Source organism: Bombina bombina, chromosome 2 (assembly GCF_027579735.1).
Source record: "Bombina bombina isolate aBomBom1 chromosome 2, aBomBom1.pri, whole genome shotgun sequence".
Classification (NCBI taxonomy): Eukaryota; Metazoa; Chordata; class Amphibia; order Anura; family Bombinatoridae; genus Bombina; species Bombina bombina.
Window position 1 is genome coordinate 1,138,307,454 of NC_069500.1, and position 22,783 is coordinate 1,138,330,236.

Here is a 22,783-nt window from a genome sequence, read left to right on the forward strand (position 1 = left end):
AAAACACTTTTCCGTGGCTGGAGATGAAATATCTTTTCCTCCAGCCTTAAAGGGACAGTTTATTCAAAAATGTTCTCTTCTTTAATTTGTTCCCAATTATCCACTTTACCTGCTGGAGTGTAATAAATTGTTTGCAAGTATTTCCATTACTCTTATATTGGCATTTGAAATAGTTTATTTAGCCTGTGGTATCCCCACCCATCCTGAAAGTTTTTGGCCTCAAGGCCAAGCTGTGTTAACACAGCCAGTAGAAGAAATTACACTTCAAGTGGGTTATAGAAGAGATAAGGTAATAAAATGTTAATTTTCCATTGTTTTCTCCAAGTATTGGTGATTGGTTTATGGACAGATATAAGATAAAGAAGCAGGTATATGTACACAATTTGATAAAGTAATGAGATCTGATTATACCTACTAGCTCAACCTATTTTATTAGGTTGTGGCTTCAAAACGCAAAATCATCTAATTCGTATACACAATTACGCCGTAAAAAAGCAAATCTCATACATTTATACTCTGCAGCTTGTAAAAAAAATAATTGGAAACACATTAAGGGAAAAACAATTTTATAGTATACTGTCCCTTTAAATTGTGACCTCTTGTCACAAAAATTTTCTTGGAATAAATAGAGCTTCTGCCATCTCCGTATATGGGCCTTGAATATATTTATATAAAGTAATCATGTCACCTCTCAAGCGCCTTTTTTCTAGAGAAAACAGACCTAGTTTGGCTAACTCCATAACTTAAATTCTCCATTCCCCTTATTAGCTTTGTGGCCCATCTCTGAACTTTTTTGGGGTAGACAAATCTATTTAAAATTTAAGAGCTAGTAGGAATATTTAGGAGCTAGACAGTGGCATTTGTATATAGATATATAGAAAACAACTCAAATAGTTAGGAGCCAGGGGTAAAATTGTAGGAGCCAGTGGCTTTATGGCTCCTGGGTTTGTCGAGCCCTGACTGTAGGGGCAACATGCTTCACTAAACCTCCCTGATGCCTATCACATACATGTATTTTAATTTTGAACGGAAGCATTTTTGCAATGCACATTTTTTTGGCAAAAATAATTCTATTAAAAGCACATATTGTTTCTTTGTCTACATATGCGCTCTTAAGCATAACTCTTGCTCAGAAAGCTGGTGGTGGTGTAAAACAACAGGGATTTAAAGGGACAGTAAAGACAGAGTTTATTATAAATGTTTAGTTATGATTAGTAAAACAAGATTGCAATATACATTCATTATTTATTCTGCCCCCTTTTCATGTAAATGGGGCCTGGAACTTGTGAATTTTCAAATTCCCTGCAGAATTCTCAAGGCTTACCTTGTCTCCTCAATTTTCTTTAGCTGATAACAACTACAAAACAATGCACTTGATACGAACCTTATGACCCATAGCTAGCCTTCCTGTCTGAAGACTTAAAGGACCAGTCAACACAGTAGATTTGCATAATCAACAAATGCAAGATAACAAGACAATGCAATAGCACTTAGTCTGAACTTCAAATGAGTAGTAGATTTTTTTTTCTGACCATTTTAAAAGTTTTATGTATTTTTCCACTCCCCCTGTACCATGTGACAGCCATCAGCCATTCACAAATGCATACACACTTATTCTTGCACATGCTCAGTAGGAGCTGGCGACTCAAAAAGTTTAAATATAAAAGACTCTGCACATTTTGTTAATGGAAGTAAATTGGAAAGTTGTTTAAAACGGCATGCTCTATCTGAATAATGAAAGTTTAATTTTGATTGAGTGTCCCTTTAAGCCCAGTTTGGCATTATTTGTACCCTATGATTACTATTGTTTCATTTGAAATCACTTGCAGCATAATAGGAATTAAAGTTTTAATTTGTGATGCAGTGTTTAAATGTAGGATTTAAAATGTGCATGGCCTTTTAATCAAATGGCATTATTTTGGTAAGCTAATGGGGCAACACCATAGCTCATAAATCGTGGTGCCATCAAGTTAACCTGGCGGCGTGGAGTGGTCCTGCCATTTTTTTTTTATCATTTTCAAGGATCAGTACAGATTTAGGTTGTTTGCAGTTCTGTTATTTCTTTAGTATCCAGTAGATAACGTTTGTAAAGCAAAATAGTCTAAAGTAATCAGCAATATCTACTTGTCTGGTTTTGGCTCTGATACATATTTTAATTTGTTTACATAGTTGTGGTTTCTTGGCATTGTTATTGGGTTGTGAATGTACATTACACATCTACTGGCATTTTTTGGGGAACTGTGATCTAAATTTATTATTTTTGGACCAGGGGAAATAAACATTATTTAGACATTTCTGGCCATTAAGAGCTTCTGCTTTTATCTGAGCTATTGATTAAAAAGCTATGCAGGAGTGCCTCGGAGATCTAATTACAACCCACATATGCCTGATAGCTTTGCAGTTCTGGTGTGATTAAAGGATGTGGTTTTTCAAATCTATATCAAACCCAATAAGTGTTGAAAAAATGTTTGTACACTGCATTTTTTCTGTTTGCTCTTTTTTTAGAGTAATTGTTCTTACTAAGAAAAAAATTAATTATAGAAAGATGAAAATGTCAGTGGTATGCAATGAAAGTAGAGCACCTGACTGCCAATCAATATAACACAAACGATGTGAAGGTCAGAAGGAACTAACAATCTTCATATCATTTCATGATATAATTGTCAAGACTAGTCTGCAAAAATAAGATATCTTGCAATAACGTTTGTAAAGTCTTTGATAAAGTATGTTTGTTTCACTGATTACAGATGCCTTGTTTAAACAATGCTTTATAACCTGTTTACTGTATCCAGATTATTTAAATATCATCTATATTAAAGTTGATCTAAACATTTCAATTGACACTCATTCTTTCTTTTTCTTTTCAAGGTGGCCTTGGAGAACACAATCTATCAAAAAAATCTGTAGCTCTCTATCAGCTTATCGAGAAGATAAGAAGATTTGGCTCTGGTAGTTTAACTGTTTATGCAAGCTATTAAAAGCACTATCAAATAACTAATCTTATAGCATCAATATCATTTATTCCAAACAAAATGTGTATAGTCTACAAACCGTATCTGTCTCTCTGGAATTGAATAGTTGTATAAATTAAAAATGAAGAAATATGTTTGAGTATTTATTTCATAGGCATACATTAAACTAAAACTAAACTGTAGATCCACACAAGTCAGCTATTAACTAAAACGCCCAAATATTTTTTAATGAGTATCAAGTATCAAGCTAGTTGTCCTCTAATTTGTAAAAAAAAATGTTTTAACAATATCTATTTATCTTTAAACATTAGGTCAATGTTTCATTTTATAATTTTCAGTAGTCTGAGCATTGTATTCTATACTTTATATTTCATTGTAGGCTTTGACCATAAAAATGCAACAGCTGAAAAATTAAATATCAAGACCTCAGGGAAAAAAAGTGTGAAAACTCGAATTCCCAGAGCTGCTACATCTCGAACAGAAAGAATATGGCCTGGAGGAGTCATTCCATATGTTATTGGGGGAAACTTTACTGGTAAGATACACATCAACCTTATAAGCTTTGTATAAATGTCACATTTTCCCCAAAATGCAAGTAAACTTTCACAGCGTAGTTTCTGCCTTTGGAAAACTTTCTGGGTGGTATCCGTGCTAATGTTGTGCTGCTATAACATCACTGTAGAATCAGAAGATGCATGGTTGATGGCTTAAATATATGGTAGGTAAATGTGTATGTTTTAGACATGAAAGAACAGTATGTAGTTTCAATATAGGTAATATATTTAATGATGCCTGTGCTGCCAACACATTTCTTCACATTTATAAATATTTGGCAAGTTCTTTTGACATAAGAAAATTGAAGGGAAAAACATAAAAAATAGCTGAAAATCCTTTGTAACAGATTTGTTAAAAAAATATACTCAAAATAAAATCTTTCATATACATATAACCATCTAAAAGGCTTATGAGCCCCTTTTGTGCAAGGTTTTTATGATAAAAATAAAAATATGACAAGTCATTACTTGCTTGAGATAATATAGGGAATTAGGAGTTTCTTCAGATACTATTTGAAAATGTATGGCAAAAATACAACTGAAGGAGAGTGGGAAAGCTACAATGGGCAACATGTATCATCGTTGCAGGCAGACAGGGTCACAAGTAGTGAACCTGCCCGCCTATAATCGTCCCTTGCAATGCGCAAGAGGTTTCTTGTCCAATTCCGCCTCTTCTCCTGCACAACCAATTGCTCATAAGAGCAGGACATTTCAATCACCCCGAATGAGCAAGGTGGCAGAGAGGCAAAATAAGCAGTTTCTGCTTTTGTCTGCTCCGCATAGCTAAAAAAGTTGTGAATGCAGCTTCATAAATATACCCCAATGTTGTGCTTTAAACCATAGAATCTATGAAACTCATCAGTCTCAGATAAGAGTGTTATTGATTGATAAAAGCTCACACCTTAAAAATAAATAGTAATTTCCTGTAACCTCATTATAAAGTATATTTATTGGTTTTGTTGTACTCGCTAAGCACATTTCTGTAAATGGGACTGACAGGAAACAAAAATAGCTGTTTCAAAATCTACCATGTTTTATTTTTACCTGAGTTATCTTAAGCTATCGGCAGTGAAAGTTATTACTATAATAAAGTGTGTTTATATGACATGTTGATGTATAGATTATTATAATAATAAAGATATGAACCTGCCAAATGTGCAGTGGCCTGTCTTTTTTTCCACAGGTTAAACTGAGCCTGGATTCCTTGGGACAGAATACTCCGAGGCAGTGATAATCAACCTTTTTTTTTTTTTTTTACAAAAACAAAATGATAAATGTAGACAATCAATTGTTTGTTCAATATAATCATTTAGCTGAGGTGTCTAAGCCCAAACTGAAATAAAGCAAGCACTGATGGATAGTTACTATGTTAAAGATATGGTATAAGGGAAAAAACAAACACATATTATTATGGATCAATAGACAGACATTATTGTAACATAAGCTTAATTTCCACTTTTATCTCTGGTTTAGTTCAGTTCTTCTCTTTCAAATATAAACCTCAACAGTTTATATTATTAGATTTCTTTTTTACTGTAAAGTAAGTAGCCTGTAAAGGAAGTTATGGAAAATATTGATAGAAACGTGGAAATAGGGGTATGACTCAAGCGATGTTCTCAACGACACTATACTATCCAACGAAATACAGGAAGGAAACAGAGAAAAAGAAAGATAATTTGAGAACTAAAGGTTATAGGCTGACACTGTCAGAGGCTAATACAATTATTACAGAACTTGATAGTTAAAGGGAGTCAAACCCATATTAGTAATGTTTCAAATACAATTCAAAATTTTCTATATCATATCCTAATTATTTTTAAGCTAAACCAAATAGAAATGAAAATATATAGCCTTCCCTATTTTTGGCTACATGGTGTTATAGTATGTGGCAACTACATAAATAACTTTAACTTTATTAGGTTTCTTTGCCATGTTCTACACCAAGCCCAGTATTCAACATGTTATCACATGGAGATTGTAACAGGAAACACAGGATATAGGTTTTGTCAATAACCTAAATGTATACTTTGGCATTTTAAATGGACACAAAACTCAAAATTGTTCTTTCATTATTTAGATTTAGTGCATACAGTGTTAAACAACTTTCCAATGTACTTCTATCATCTAATTTGCTTTGTTCTCTTGGGATCATTTGTTAAAAAGCATACCTAGGTAGGCTCAGGAGCTGGGCTTAGTGGTGACACACATATGTCTCATGTCATTGGCTTATAGATGTGTTCAGCTAGCTCACAGTAGTGTATTGCTGCCCCATTAATAAAGGATAGCAAGAGAATGAAGCAAAATGGATAACTGAAGTAAAATGGAAAGTTGTTTAAAAATAAATGCTCTATCAGAATCATGAAATAAATATTTTGGATTTCATATCCCTTTTATTCTTCTTTAATATCAGTCTAGTTAATAAAATTCCCTTTTGAATATAAATTAAAAAATGCAACCTTTGTTTTTTTCTGGTTTAAATACAAACTATAATGGTTACCATACTCTTACAAATAAACAGTAATTTAACAGGTATTTGTCAGTAATATGAGTGATTATGTACTGATAGTATTTATTTATTTTGTTATACCAAGTGATACGCCAAGTAACAGACTGAAATAATGTCTTGGCTTCCTGTGGTTTGAGAATACATAATACGTTACAAATATTTGTGGTTCAACTTTTTAAAAATTGTGCATTTTGTTTCTTTATGCATTTCCTCTAGGCAGCCAGAGAGCGATGTTCAAACAGGCCATGAGGCACTGGGAAAAACACACGTGTGTGACGTTTATAGAACGTGCTGAAGAAGAAAGCTACATTGTGTTTACATACAGGCCTTGCGGGTAAGTATATATGGATGGATACTATTTACTTATTTATATGCTAAGAATTGTAAAACATTTTCAGTTGCCCCATCAACTATTCGTAAATGGTAGACAACTGATACTGCTGTATTAGTCTCAATTCAGATTATAAACAGAAAGTTGGTGAACACTGAAAAAGAATACACATACAGGTATATCAAATCGTTGCCTTCTAAAAAGTGGACATAACAATTATAAATCCAAGAAGTCAGTGCCACTCACTCCTAGATATTCGAAGTTGATAATATCAGTCAACTGGAACTGATAATGCTAACTTAAATGGACAGTCTACTTGATTAGATTACGCCATTACTACCCATTCCCCAGCTTTGCACAGCCAACATTGTTATATTAAAGGGCCAGTGTGCATAAAAACATTCTAAATGTTATATAAAACATTGTAGCAAACAAACAAAAGGAAAGCAAACAGGGATGTATCAACAAAAGTCAGAATAGGCAAATATGACTTTAAATGTAACAAGTATTCAGAAGGAGCCTCTAGCCAGAGTTCATGCAGAAAATATATGTGATGCAGTCAGCAAATGTTCTCAGTAATTCAAAGGGCTTACCCTGCGGCCGTCCAAGGCTTCTCGCAATTTGCTGCCCAGACGTGGGCGTAGAAGAAATGTGCTGCCGTCAAACACTTGTACTTATTCAGAGGCTCTGAGCAATATGAATTCCGTTGCCGCCTGAGGACACAACCGGATCGTACCGGGTCCTACAAAAATAGCGGATAGTGTCACTGATGCGTCTCCCTCCTGCAGTACTGTGCCTCATACAAGGTGGATCTCTTGCGTAAACCACATCAGAGCCGGGCATTCAAAGCCGCTCACTGTACCGCCAAGTCGTGGGCGTGTCGTAGGTAGGGCAGGTTCCACTAATCCTAGAAGGCAGTCTGTAGGGGATGGTCTCTGTGTGCAATGGGAGCCTCTGAAAGGGATTCCAGGCTAGAAGGCTCTACTCCCGGCAGGGGTAGACAAGCTCAGTTGCTGGACAAAATAGACATGAGCTGAAAAGAGGAGACTGAGCAAGTCCTTAATAAAACGTAACATTTATTTCACCCTTGTGGGTATTATTAAAAAAACTCCATAGTAACTCCACCACATAAAAAAAAAACAGTTCGACACAACAAGTTAGAATACAGCTGTGTTAAGCATACGCGTTTCAGCAGAAGCCGTAGTGATGGCTATGACTACAGCTTCTGCTGAAACGCGTATGCTTAACACAGCTGTATTCTAACTTGTTGTATCAAACTGTTTTTTTATGTGGTGGAGTTACTATGGAGTTTTTTTAATAATACCCACAAGGGGGAAATAAATGTTAAGTTTTATTAAGGACTTGCTCAGTCTCCTCTTTTCAGCTCATATAAAACATTGTTACAGATTTAAATAACTGATCACATAAGCAAGCAAGTGATAAGCACTCGAAAAGAAGATTTTAAAGGTTTACCTTCTTATTCCAGCATGTGTTTGACGCCATAATGGGCCGCCCTTAGCATGCCTGCTCCACTCCTCACCAATCACGTATAGTTATTGAAATTAGCATTACACACACCCAAATAGTAACACACAAGTGCCAGTGTCTAAGTGTCCGCGTGCTTTTGTGCATAATAACACGATCAGAGCATCCTCTCGCATGCGCTAGTATGTAGTCTTATACGATCCACAACGAGTGTCCCAGACAAACTAATATTTTACATTATCTCCTTACAACTTCTGTGTTTGGAATGGTGCCCTGTGAAATGAAACACAGACTAATATGGCAAGGCACCCATCTCAAACAACACTAACCATAGTTTGATACCCCCAGCACATATTCTATTTAACCCCATTAGTTAAAAATGAACCTCTATAATGCTTTGATATTTCCCCTCCTCTGTCAACACTACTATAGTCATGCAGAGCACAGTGTGAATCCGCCCCTCTGCCTTCCTATGCAACACTAACATTTTCTGCTAGCGGTCCTTTCCGTAAATGAGCTTTTATGTGTGCTCGTCACAGATTTTACAAGACTGATGATGCAATTGGGGAATCCTGCACATTCTTACTTGCATCTGGCATGTCAGGAGCGAACATTGCTCTGGAATGAGAATGCTTACAAACGTATACATACAAGGATACAGGGTTTGGTAAGAAGCTTCAAAATTGGACAGTTTACTTATAAAATAAAAATTATACAAGATGTTGGTAGAGATCTGACACAGTGCAAGTACTTTTATGTGTCACTTACAAACAATTGAATGGTTTTTATTTTCAGTGTTAAAGGGACAGTCTACTTGAAAATGTTTATTCTATAAAAAGATAGATAATGTCTTTATTACCCATTCCCCAGTTTTGCATAACCAACACTGTTATATAAATATACTTTTTACCTCTGTGATTACCTTGTATCTAAGCCTCAGCATTGTCTGATATAAGAAACAGGCAGCGATTCAGAGGTTTAGAAGTTATGTAGCATATTAATATAACAATGTTGGATGTGCAAAGCTGGAGATGGAGAATGGGTAGTAAAGGTGTTATCTATCTTTTTCAACAATACACATTTTCAATTAGACTGATATAGAACCTTTAAACCTCTAAGTGTCTGACTGTTTCTTAGCCTCTGCAGCCCACCTCTTATCTGAGTGCATTAACTGAATTTTATCAGCTTTTCACAGCTAGACAGTGCTACTTCATGTGTGCCATATAGATAACATTGTGCTCAATCCTGTGGAGTTATTTATGGAGAAGCCCTAATTGACTATAATGCAAGTTTGTAAATAGCATTGAGATAAGGGTCAGTCTGCAGATAATTATATACAAGGTAATCACAGAGGTAAAACGTATTACAATATAACAGTGTTGGTTATGCAAAACTGGGGAATGGGTAATAAATCTGTTTTTAAACAATAACATTTTTTGATAGACCCCTATACTGATACTAATAAAAGTATGGATAGTTTATACCAGCACATAAATTGTCTGTATGAAACATGCAATATTATGTACAGTTCTTGAAAGATGCCTTGAATTCCAGCGTATCTATATTTACACCACTCAAAGCAATAGTTCCTATGTTTTTGGAAATTGTCCTGGTCAGATGCCTAGACAGTAGCACCTTACCCAATAATTTAATAAATAGGAACTGCAGTGGATCTGAGAAGAGTGTCATATGTCTCAAATGTGCTGATTAAAAAGAAAATAAATGTATTTATGTAACAAATACTATGTAGTTAAAAGGTAATAGTGATAGCATTTTTCAAAATGTATAAAATTATATATTTGTAGTTTCGTTGTAATATATATTTTATAAATATCTTTATGTACTATTGAATGAAAAAAATAGATATAAAATGTCAGTTTTGTTAAAATATCTTGTTATGCCTTAGATTAATTTACATTTAGAGGTTTTTAGCAAGTTTACGTGTTGCTCTCTCATATGCATATAATAAAAGAATGTTTGATTAAAATGCTTTATTAACATAAACAAAAATGTATTATAGTTTAAAAACTCTTCATTTCAAAAGGTTACAAATCTTTAAAATGATCCGCAACATATATATTTAGGAATTTATAAAATAATTTATTCCCAATTCTTGTTGCTATGATACCGTTTAAAACTCTCTAACAGATGCAGTTTGAAATGACACCGAATAAATTATTCCAGATCCTTTTTTATTTGTATCACAACCAGTTTTATAAAAAAAAATTGTTTTCCGTTGTTACACAACTATTTCTTATTTATTTAACAGGTGCTGCTCATATGTGGGTCGAAGAGGAAATGGACCCCAAGCAATATCCATTGGCAAAAACTGTGATAAATTTGGAATAGTTGTTCATGAGCTAGGCCATGTCATTGGTTTCTGGCATGAGCATACTCGACCAGATAGAGATGATCATGTCACTATTATCAGGGAAAACATTCAACCAGGTAAACTCATGTAAAGATTTTAGAAAGATTTCTAAAAGAGACTTTAAAAAAGTTTAATTTTTTTTTTTTTTTTTTTTTTTTTTTAATCTTATTTTAATTGCACAAAGTATGGTGTTATTTAAAGGGACATGATACCCAAATGTTGAAGCACTTGAAAGTGATGCAGTGTAGCTGTAAAAAGCTGACAAGAAAATATCACCTGAACATCTTTGTGCAAAAAAGGAGGGTATTTTATCCTCAAAATTTCCTTAGTAGCCACATCCCATTGTAAATTGATTTTAAGCAGTCAATCAGAATGCTAGTCCCAGGACTTGCAAGAGAGCGTGCATCTGGCATGTGCTGGCACAGTCATGTTATTTCCCTCCTCTGTTTAAGAAAGTTTTCTATTAAATCTTGCGAGATTTCAGTAAAATCTCATGAGATCACAGTAAAGCAAAGCATGACCTCAGCCCTGCTTATGCTGATTGGCTATTTTTTTTCCCCAACCTGCAGCTGGACAGTAGCTGAAGGATAACAGTTCACTGAGCACTTACTATTGTGAGCTGAAGTAATTTTGAGGTAAACCTTCTTCTTTTTTCATATAGAGATGTTTATGTTATATTTTCTTATCCAAAGTAATTCAGCACCTGTGTAGTGTGCTTACTGCTAGGCCTCACACCAAAGCCCCATAGCATCTAGAAAATCAGAAGCAGCAGCACCACTCAAAATAAAAACAGCAACGTTTCGGACACAATAGTCCTTAATCGTGCATACATTGTTACAGATGTGGCAGACTTAAATACCTCATAAAACCCCACCCCCTCTGATATCACAGAACAATCCAAAATCAAGTGCAAAAAATTCTTATTCCTTTCTTAAACGTAGAGTGCTTACTATAAGTACATAGGTAAAACCATCTCTGTTTGAGCCTTCTGTCTCTATCACCCCCTCATCTATCTATTGGTATATACTCAATTATCAGGAATCTCAGTTTACTCCTTAAGGAGGCCAGGCATTCTGTGAGTCAAATGAGATTCCAGATAATTGAGTATATACCAATAGATAGACGAGGGGGTGATAGAGACAGAAGGCTCAAACAGAGAGAGACCTTTTGGATCTTTCACCTGGAGAGTAGGATACCAAGTAGGGGATGAACAAAGAATGGGATTTATCCCTCTTTTTGTAAAAATGTGTACATATAAACATTTATAGCTGTGTTATTGAAAATGATTTGTGAAATATTGCAAAAAACTAAAGATTACTATGATGGTTTTACCTATGTGTTTATAGTAAGCACTGTACGTTTAAGAAAGGAATAAGAATGTTTTGCACTTGATTTTGGATTGCTCTGTGATATCAAATGGGGTGGGGTTTATGAGGAATTTAAGTCCGCCACTTCTGTAACAATTTATGTATGATTAAGGACTATTGTGTCCAAACCTTGCTGTTTATTTTGATGCACTCTCAATAAAATTGGAGTTCTTTTCTAAGTGGTGCTGCTGCTTCTGATTTTCTACATGTTATATTTTCTTGTCAGCTTTTTACATTTATACTGCATCACTGCAGGAGCAGTTTTTTCCGTACCCCACAAATGTCTACAAATGCAAGTTACTCAGGTATATACAATGCCTTGGCTGTAGGTATAGATATTTACTCACAGCTTCCACATTGGTTATACCCGACTAAGTTACAGGTGCTGTTTTTGTGGCTCATTATATGTGTCTGTATGACAACAGTGCATGAATATTTCTAAAAGGTAGGCAGTACAGATAACATTCAAAAATAAATATCCAACAATAATTTTTAAATCACTTTTATTTCTCCTAAAAAAAAAGATAATGTATTCCTACATATTTAATTGATTAATTCCTATAATACGTTGGTATACTTGGCTCTGCAACTCTATTTCTAGATCACTTTGCCGCCTGGCTACCTTACTTCCTTTTCTTGGATACCCCTGCCTTCATTCTCGGTGACTTCAACCTCCCTGTTGATGATCCCACTGCCTCCACTGCAAAACAACTTCTGCAACTCACTTCCTCTTTTAGCCTGTCACAATGGACTGACTCTCCCACTCACAAAGATGGTCACTCCCTTGATCTGATTTTCAGCTATCTCAAACTTCACAAACTCACCTTTTCCTCTTTCTGACCATCACCTCCTCACTTGTAACATCACCTCCCTCCTTCTACCCCTCAGAGTAAACTTCACAGAAGTATCAAGTCACTATATCAGCAACAGCTCTCTAGCTCTCTTAACCCTCTTCTCTCTTCCATCCCCTCTTTTTCCTGTCCTGATTAAGCTATCTGCCAATATAACTTCACCCTTACATCGGTCCTTGATAATCTGGCCCCACATACCATAGCTCGGAAAACATACACTCATCCTCAGCCCTGGCATACTCCTCTGACACGGTACCTACGTAGATGTTCCCGTACTGCTGAGTGACACTGGAGGAAATCTCGGAGTTCTGCTGACTTTCTTCACTATAAATCCATCTTGAACTCTTACTACTCTGCCCTTAATCTATATAAGCAACATTGCTTCGCCACTCTTATCTCTACTCTTTCTTCAAATCCAAAATGTCTGTTCTCCACATTCAATACTCTTCTCCGCCCACCCCCACCTCCCACCACAACTTTTCTCTCAGCTCAAGATTTTGCCAGCTACTTCAACAACAAAATCAACTCCATCAGAAATGAAATCAGCTCTCAACATACTATCAGTCTCCCACCCCCTCAAAATCTTACAATTATCCAAAACCCACATTGCCATAAATTTAGCTCTTTTGCCCCTGTTACAGAGGAAGACGTTCTGCCCTTATACTATCCTCTCACCTCACTACCTGTCTCCTCAACCCCATCGCATCACAACTACTCCCTCTCTTCTACCCTTACCCCTATACTCACACACATCTTCAACCTCTCCCTCAGCACTGGTATAGGTCCCACATCTCCTAAACATGCATTAGTCACACCTATCCTCAAAAAACCTTGATCCCCATCCAACTACCGCCCTATTTCCCTACTCCCTCTTGCCTCAAAGCTTCTTGAAAAGCTAGTATATGCACGTCTATCCCATTTCCTTACATTAAACTCCATCCTTGATCCACTGCAATCTGTATTTTGCCCCCTTCACTCAACAGAGACAGCAATTGTTAAGGTTATCAATGACCTACTTACAGCAAAATCCAAAGGCCTCTTCTCTCTACTTATCCTCCTTGATCTGTCTGCAGCCTTTGATACTATCGACCACCCTCTCTTGCTCCATACCCTCCAAACCTTTGGCATCTGTGACACGGCTCTCTCTTGGTTCTCTTCCTATCTATCTAACCGTCCCTTTAGTGTAACCTTCTCCGGGGCATCCTCTGCTCCATTACCTCTTTCTGTTGGGGTACCGCAAGGCTCTGTCCTCGGTCCCCTTCTCTTCTCAATCTACATGTCCTCATTAGGTTCCTTAATAAAGTCCCACATGTTTCACTATCATCTGTATGTGGATGATACCCAAATCTACCTCTCTGCACCAGAACTATCTCCTTCCTTGCTAACCCATGTCACTGTCTCTCTCATATCTCATCTTGGATGTCCTCTCACTTCCTCAAGCTAGATCTATCCAAAAATGAGCTCCTTATTTTCTCCACTTCTTTCAAAATTTCCACACCCCATGTCTCTAGAACTGTTGATAACTCCATCATTACCCCAACCTCACATGCCCGATGTCTTGGGGTCACACTTGACTCAGCTCTTTCTTTCACTCCTCACATTCAGTCCTTTGCCAAAGCCTGCCGCTTCCACCTTAAAAACATTGCTAAAATCAGACATTTCCTTACACAAGACACAACTAAGATTTTAATCCACTCTCTCATCCTTTCCCGCCTCAACTACTGCAACTCCATCCTCTCTGGTCTCCCTAGCTGCCGCCTAGCTCCTTTACAATCCATAATGAATGCCTCTGCCAGGCTCATCTTCCTTACACGCCACTCTTCATCTGTTGCACCTCTCTGCCAATCCCTTCTCTGGCTTCCTCTTGCCTCCAGGATTAAACACAAAATTCACACTCTGACTTATAAAGCCCTCAATTGCATTGCTCCCCCCTACATCTTAGACCTTGTCTTCAGATACTCTCCCTCCCGACCCCTTCGTTCCGCTCATGATCTCTTACTCTCCTCCTCTCTTGTTACCTACTCACATTCTGGTTTATAAGATTTCTCCAGACTTACTCCCATCTTATGGAACTCTCTCTGCCTCGCTCCACAGGACTCTCCGCTACTTTTAAAAGCTTCAAGTGCTCCCTGAAGACTCTACTATTCAGGGACGCATACAACCTGCACTAACGTTCCTATCTCCACTGCTATCCCCTTAAACCCCATAGCATGTACGCCTATGAGCCCAGCTGTTTGTAGTCCACCTTCATAAGTGCCAACTGCAACAGTGCAACTCTCGGCAGGACCCTCTACCAATTTGATCCCTGTAATTGTTTTTATATACCACCTATGTTCATAGCACTGCGGAACCTGTTAGCTCTCTATAAATACCTGATAATAATAAAAAAATATAACAAAATGTGTAAAGTAGAGCTATCCAATTCTAAAATGTGTTGCTTTGTATCTTTATACATTTAAAAGCTAATTGGTAGCTTAATTGACTTGCATGTCTAGTACTGTTGTAACTCTCAGCTTTTTTTAATCTTATAGGTCAGGAATACAACTTCCTCAAAATGGAGCCAGGAGAAGTGAATTCACTAGGGGAATCGTATGATTTTGACAGCATCATGCATTATGCAAGGAACACCTTCTCAAGGTTGGAATCTCAGGTTATAATTTTTGACTTTTAATTCCATTTTCTTTATAAACTATTAGTAATAGTTACTTATTGACTATATTGATCCATATAAGCCATTTGGGTATAGCCTTGCTTAAAATGGAAAAACATTGTTCCATACATGTGGGTCTCAGGTTTTAGGAAAAATTAACCCTAAACATTTTCACTGGATGTTTTTTTGACCAGCCGCCAAGCTTTATTTGGGGGGCTAATATATTTCTACTATAAAGGGACAGTACAGTCAAAATCAAACTTTCACAGTTCAGATAGAGCATGTGATCTCAACTTTCCAATTTACTTTTATTATCAAATTTGCTTATTTTCTGTTGATATTCTTTGTTGAAGAGTAAAGACCTCGGTAGGTTGATAGGAGCTTAGGAGCGTACATGTGTCTTTAGTAGTCTATGGTAGCAGTGTTTGCAACTATTTATAACATTGCTATAAACAATGTTGCACTTCTGCCAGATGGCTAGAGACACGTGCACGCTCATAACAGAAGTAAATTGGAAAGCTCATTAAAATGTCATGCTCTGTCTGTCCAATCCATTTGTTTAATTTTGACTTTACTGTCCTTTTAAGGTGGAACCCCCACGGAAATATTCATGGGCTTCTGTACTAAGCTGAGTTTCACACTGCAGTATATATTATTAAAAAACGTACCCATTAAAGAATAAATTCTATTTCAAGGGGTATGTTGTGTGCTTTTTAAGCTTATCTTGTTTTTTTTGTTAATGTATTTTTGAGAAAGAGTAATGCATTTTCAAATTATTTTAATGCCCCTTAAAGGGATATGAAATGCAAAAATAACTATGTGGCAGGAAATAGTGCTGCTATATAGTGCTCTTAATAATGTATAACATTCTTGTATAATTGCTGCCATATAGTGCTTCAGACACATGCACGCTTCTGGGCTTACGCCCCTGCTTTACAACAAAAGATACCAAGAGAGTGAAGAAAATTTGATAATAGACGTAAATTACAAAGTTGTTTGAAATTATATGCTTTGTCTGAATTATGAAAAAAAAACTTTGGGTTTCATGTCCCTTTAAGATAGAATATTTTCTGTCTCTCTTTATTTGACTGCATCTCTGGTAATGCTGGGGAGCAGATGGGGTCCGGAATTATCTGCTCTTACATAATTCATTTCTAAAGACCCTTTCTAAGCTTTTGAGAAATGCAATTACGGTAATCTGTATAATGCTTTGGACTATAGAAGACTATATATGTAGTGCTGATAAGAGCTGAGTATTAACTGATACACATAGTTCAGTGGAGTATATTTGGATTAGACTTCACATGGGTAATACAATTTGACAAAATAATGAAAGGGCAATTTCAGGAGTGTTCCTATATTCTTTGAAATGTTTTAAAAGCCTATGGACAGTGCTATAGAAGTCTCTTTTTCATTAGTTGCATAAGCAGTAATCAGGCCTTTGAATCTAACTAAAACCCTATTAAAATTGCAGGCTTAGCACTCATTTAGACCCCACCCTAGAGATGTTTCATCTTCTCTACCAATTATAAACTTCATATGATTTTAGATGAGTAATACTCAAACACAATAAACTGTGGTAATAGTAGACGGCGATCATAACTGTTTACCTTTACATGTCTTGACATTGTAAGTGATTTAAAAAGCTGTGTTCACTCTGTTAGCCTATTTTGTTTGCTAATATTTGATTTAATTTGTTTTACAGGGATAGTCATATTTGAAAAAAACAAACAAACTATATAATACTGGAGTGCATATTCAATATTAAATTGACAGATTTTTTTTGATAAAAAAACATGATTATGCCTATAGGAACAGTTAACACACATAATTTAATATTGAATATTGTGGGTTTTCCAGTTCTAAAAACTAAAGTGCACATAGACTTGACTAGACATTTCCTGCTCCATATCTGTCCCCTTTTGCAAACATAATAACAGTGGCTAGCTATGCCTTTTGCAGAATCAAGTCTGGATTGTTTTTTCTAGATAAAGCAAAGTGGATGGTGGATTTTTGCTATTGAAAAACTATTGCAGCAATGTCTTCAAACAAATCTCACACTTGCCTAATATGTTACCTTTTGCATTTGTGTGATAAATTATTGTAATTATAAGTTGTTTAATTTCCCATGATGCTCGGGTGCCAGTAATATCTCACGTAAGATCTGCCACACTTGAAATTCAGAACGTTAGCTGCTCTTGTTAACAGGATTAGAACTTCCCTGGAATCATTGCTTAAAAATACATTTTTACCATAATGAATCTATTTCTCAAATCATGTCTTGGAGAGCATTAGTTATGTTAACAATGAACTACTTGTATTTTACCTCACCTACCCAGTGCAATATTTATTTGCAGATTAAACAGATAGAAAGGTCATCGGTGCATTTCAATTTTAAATAGAATAATTTTGTTTCAGTGGCATATGCACATATGCTGTGAGTGCTCCATGCACCAGCACACTTTCTCAGAGTCAGCAGTGGTTTGTAAGTATTCACTGACGCAATGCACATCACCTACTCTCTAATTAGGCATGGCACTTTAATCCATATGCTCTAGTTACATATAGCATATGTGTTTATGTCCCTGAAACAGTCATAACTTTTTGTTATACTATAGAATATTGCAAAAAATATTCTGCTTAAAATTGAAAAGCATCCATGTACATTTTAATTATGGTTTTTTATCCCTTTAATTACTCAAAAAAATAAATATATATATATATATATATATATATATATATATATATATATATATATATATATATATATATATATATATAAATAAAAATAAACAGAACATATTCTATGTGAAGAACACTGTAATGTTAAATATTCATATTTCATGTCGGGTTAGCGCATTTGATTAAACTCAACCGGGTTTGTGCATGAGTAAGAATTTTTTTTTTTCTTTTGAATTTTCTCCCTCCATTGAAGTCTATGGGGGAATACGTCAATGAGTTTGCGGTATTCATAGTTCATTTTTTGCGTGCAGGGTTAGTGGTCGTGGAAAAAGTTTTTTCTTTCAACTTCTAGCTAATTTAACGTGTGAACAGGAGCTATAAATAGCACGCCACTTGTAATTTAGCCCTAAAAAGAGTTTTCCATTTTAGCCATTCTATACACTTAACAAAATTTATTTTTCCCCACCTTCCGCATATCCAGTTTACAATTACACAAGTTGGTGCGAAGGTTAAATAAGAAAGATAAGATCAAAAATAATAAACATCTTAAAACATTTTTTTAAATGTTTTGGAGAAGGCAAATGAAATTGCTTTAAATGAAGTTTGTCACCTACTGGGTTATGCCTCATTAATATTAAAGCCAGCATATAATTGCTGCTTACCACTAAAATAACTACATTAAAAAGCAATCAACCACTGTCAGTTTGTTAATGAAAAGCCTTTGTAGATCTGACCTTTCTCGATACAAATAGAACCTAAGATGTATTTTAAATTATTTTCTTAGTGTGTGTGTATGTATGTATGTATGTATGTATGTGTATATATGTATATATATATATATATATATATATATATATATATATATATATATATATATATACACATACACAAACATTTACATTTTTGTGTTTACATACAACTAATATTCAGATATAATTTCTATACAATATCTACAGTATCTGTTTTGTGTATATTTTACAGTTTACTGAGACTTTGTTTAGCAAATGCAATTTTTTAAAATAATGTCATGAATAATAGAACTGATGATTTTTTTTGTACCTGTGTGTTACTTTAGGGGTATGTTTTTGGATACCATTCTTCCTTCCCGTGATGAAAATGGATTGAGACCTCCAATTGGTCAACGTACTCGATTAAGTAAAGGAGATATTGCACAAGCCAGAAAGCTTTATAGATGTCCAGGTACAACACTGCAATATATGCCAGAAATACTACCAAGAATGGCTAATTTAAGGAACCTTTACTTCAATTTATTTTCTATGTTTCATCGAAATTAGGGTAAATTCATTTATTTTCTTTTAAAGAAAAATGGATGTTTATTTCCTAAATAAAACTACTTTTTTATGCTTGAGGACGTGTCCTTGTTCACCAACAGAGCGGTGGGGATTGTCTCTCTTAACCAGTAAGCAATCCATCCCTCATTAGGAACAAACTTACATCGTGATGTTCAGTATTAATTTGATTTATCCTTTTTTGTTATACAAAATAGATTTTGATACGTTTAACTGCTGTTCGTTTATATCCTGTTTTAAATGCAATGACCCTCCAAATGTTATGAAATTTGGCAGCATAGAATATTTTTTTTAAAGGTTGCTGAATTTAAACTGGAAACAAGAGAAAAAAAACTTTGGTGGAGTTACCCATGTGAGCATTGTAATATTTTATTGGCTTGAATAGCAGCGTTATTTGCTTATTTAATAAGCCTAGAATTGAAGCATGATACTACATGTTCATGTTCATTATTTACACAACATGTAAATCTATGTTTAGAAAGAATAGAATCCCCCAAAACATTCAATTTTGCTTTAACTCCAAAATAAATACTATGAGTAACATTTATTCTATTTCGGATTAATGCTGATGACTCTTATTTACACATTGTTCTTATGATAAATGTATAAAGACAAAGACCTTAGATGAGTAATGAAAAGCTCATAGTCACCTCTATGTTTTTAACCCTTGGTTAAACAGTTTAACTCTGCTTCCTGGATCATATAGACAACTCCCACAGCTTTATTGATGGAGAAGGATATGGATTTTTTTTCTCAAAAATCTTTATAGATTTTAAAATACACATTTTTTTAGTAAACAAAAGAATGACATATTGCAGTCAAGCATTGCTTATTAAATATAGTAAATATAATTCCATATTTTTATAATTGTCAAATATTAATGTTTGTATTGTTAGGGAATACTTGGCCTTTTATAGGTTCTGTATATAAAGTGTACTGCACAGCATATTTTATACAGCTTTGTGCATGTATTTAGTGATTATTTAGTTTGATCACAGTGCTGCCATCTTACCATATTGTGAACTATATCTCTAATTAAAGGGACAGTCTACTTTAACATTTTTATAGTTTAAAAAGATAGTTAATCCCTTTATTACCTATTCTCCACCTTTGCATAACCAGCACTGTTTTCTTAATATGCTTTTTACCTCTGATTACCTTGTATCTAAGCCTCAGACTGTCCCTTATCTCAGTGCTTTTTACAAGCTAGAGTTTTAGCCAATTGGAACAGGTTCCTGCATTACTCCACAGGAGTGAGCACAATGTTTATCTATATGACACACATAAACTAACACTGTCTGGCTGTGAAAAGCTCTCACCGTCATCATTTACTTCGGTTTCTTTCAGCTTGTGGAGAAACACTGCAAGAATCTACAGGTAACTTCTCATCGCCAGGATTTCCAAATGGTTATCCTTCATATACGCATTGTATATGGAGAATCTCTGTAACCCCAGGAGAAAAGGTACATATGCCAATATATTGAGGGATTGTTATATTTACCATGCTGTGCTATTTTATAACGTTAAAGAGAATAGTAACTTAAAAGGACATAAAAACCCTAAAATGTTCTTTTATGACTCAGATAAAGCATACACATTTCCAGTTTACTTCTATTAACTAATTTTCTTATGTTTTTTTGTATCATTTGTTGAAAATCCTACCTAGGTAGACTCAGGAGCTGGGGTCTAAATGCTGATTGGTGGCTGCTCATTTATTGTTCTCATTGGCGTACCAATGTGGTAAGCTAGCTCCCAGTAGTGCACTGCTGCTCCTTCAATAAAGGATACCAAGAAAATGAAGCAAAATTGATAATAGAAGTAAATAATAAAAAAATCATTACAATTGTATGCTCTATCTGAATTGGGGTCAATGTCCCTTTAAAGGGACAGTGCAAACTAATATCTCCCCCCCCCCCCCCTTAATATGTTTCCAATTATCCATTTTACCTTCTGGAGTGTATTAAATTGTTTACAACTTAGTTCTGGTTACACAAAAACCATGTAAACAATAAGAGTTGGTGTCAGTGAGAAATTGGTACTAACATTTTCACAAACTCCTGTACATATACACTATTAATTCTTAAAATAATACTCTTAAAAACAGGGGCATTTTTATTTCTTTAAAGTTTACAATGATGCTTATTTTTTAAAATACTTACCTTTGCGTTATGGTAAAAAATATGCTGATCCTCCACTCGCAACTGCTGCTTTCTTTAGCAGATTAATGACAAATCTGGCTTCCTCCAGTCGTGTGCCACCTTTGGCGTCCAGCACGTTGGGCAACGCAACGATTGGAGGAAGCCAGATTTGTTTCATTATCGATATGCTAATGAAGCAGCAAATGTGGGTGGAGGATCTGCTTTAATACTAGCCTTTAATTCAGTAAAGTTTGCAATCACTCTAAATAACTCCACGGAAGTGAGCACAATGTTATCCATATTGCATACATGAACTATCAGTGTCTAACTGTCAAAATGCCCTGAGATAAGAGTCAGTTCAACTGCTTAGAAATTAGCATATGAGACTACCTAGTTTTCCACAAAGAATACCAAGAGAGCAAAGCAAATTTGATAATAAAAGTAAATTGTAAAGTTGTTTAAAATTGCATGCCCTATTGGAATCATGAAAGCTTAATTTTAACTAGACTGTTCCTTTAATTTTGACTTTAGTGTCCCTTTTATTTAAATGCATATTTTGATCATTTTTATGGTTGATGCAGGTGACATAACTGCTATAGACAGACGTAAATGCTTACAGGTGCAACAAATCTTTTAACAGAATTGTAGGATTTATGGGTGATTTTCAATACATACAAAAAGTTGTTATTTATCTTTAAATAAAATTTGAAGGTTTGAAAAGGGAAATACACAAAATAGATATAAAATGACTTTCACCAATTATTCTCAAGGTTAAATTGAATACAGATGCCATTTCTTTAGACATGTAACTCAGACATTAAGTGAATAGTGAGCATGAATTTTCATGAGTGAAAAAGACAGGGTATAATTTATATGTCAATTTAACATAGTAATTTGTGTGAGGAAAATTAAGATTCATGGTGGCATATAACAAAGGATAGTTATCTAGAGCTTGTTACCGTTCTTGCTAGTATAGTGGCACATGAGCAGGCATGAAGTGAGGAGAGTCTTCCAAGTTCTGCTCCTGAATTACATAATGTACAATGGTTGAGCCTTTTTTACTGACTAAACTAAACTATATAGTGTATATTAAATAGCAACACATAGTAATCATTGTTTATGCTCCCTTACTTTCAGAATCACTATTACTCATGGTATTTTAGCAAAAACAAATTTTATGATTACCCCAATGCTATATTAATATGTTTCTACCTGTCATAAATATATATACCATTTAAAGACCATTTTACAACAACAACTAATTGTTTAAAGGGGTGTAGAAGTCAAAACTTGCATTATGTAGATAGAGCTTACAGTTGCTATTTCCTGCCTCCCAACATTTGTGGCTGTGTATCAGGGACCCATGAGGTTGATGGGGAACCATCACCATTTTGTGGGTGGAGCTTTGTTAGGAGTGGTTGGATCATAAATGGATTTTGAGTGTGTCTGGTGGTCAGTGGGTGTGTTTAGTCATTTTGTGGGCGTATCTGGGTGCTCCATGGGTGGGGCTAAGGGAAATTCTGAAAATAGGGACATGTGACTGTCTCAGCGTGACAGAGCTCAGGA

General features: G+C 35.2%; 1 protein-coding gene across 1 annotated transcript in view; it reads left to right on the forward strand.

Moving 5' to 3' along the window:
* TLL1 (tolloid like 1) overlaps positions 1 to 22,783 on the forward strand; it is a 232,198-nt gene that overhangs the window by 138,053 nt on the left and 71,362 nt on the right. Inside the window, exons 4-10 of the mRNA XM_053703804.1 lie at positions 2,869 to 2,949; positions 3,352 to 3,507; positions 6,249 to 6,366; positions 10,118 to 10,296; positions 14,969 to 15,074; positions 18,845 to 18,969; positions 20,427 to 20,542. Of these exons, the coding sequence (XP_053559779.1) occupies positions 2,869 to 2,949; positions 3,352 to 3,507; positions 6,249 to 6,366; positions 10,118 to 10,296; positions 14,969 to 15,074; positions 18,845 to 18,969; positions 20,427 to 20,542 (881 nt within the window). The remainder of the gene's footprint in view (positions 1 to 2,868; positions 2,950 to 3,351; positions 3,508 to 6,248; positions 6,367 to 10,117; positions 10,297 to 14,968; positions 15,075 to 18,844; positions 18,970 to 20,426; positions 20,543 to 22,783) is intronic.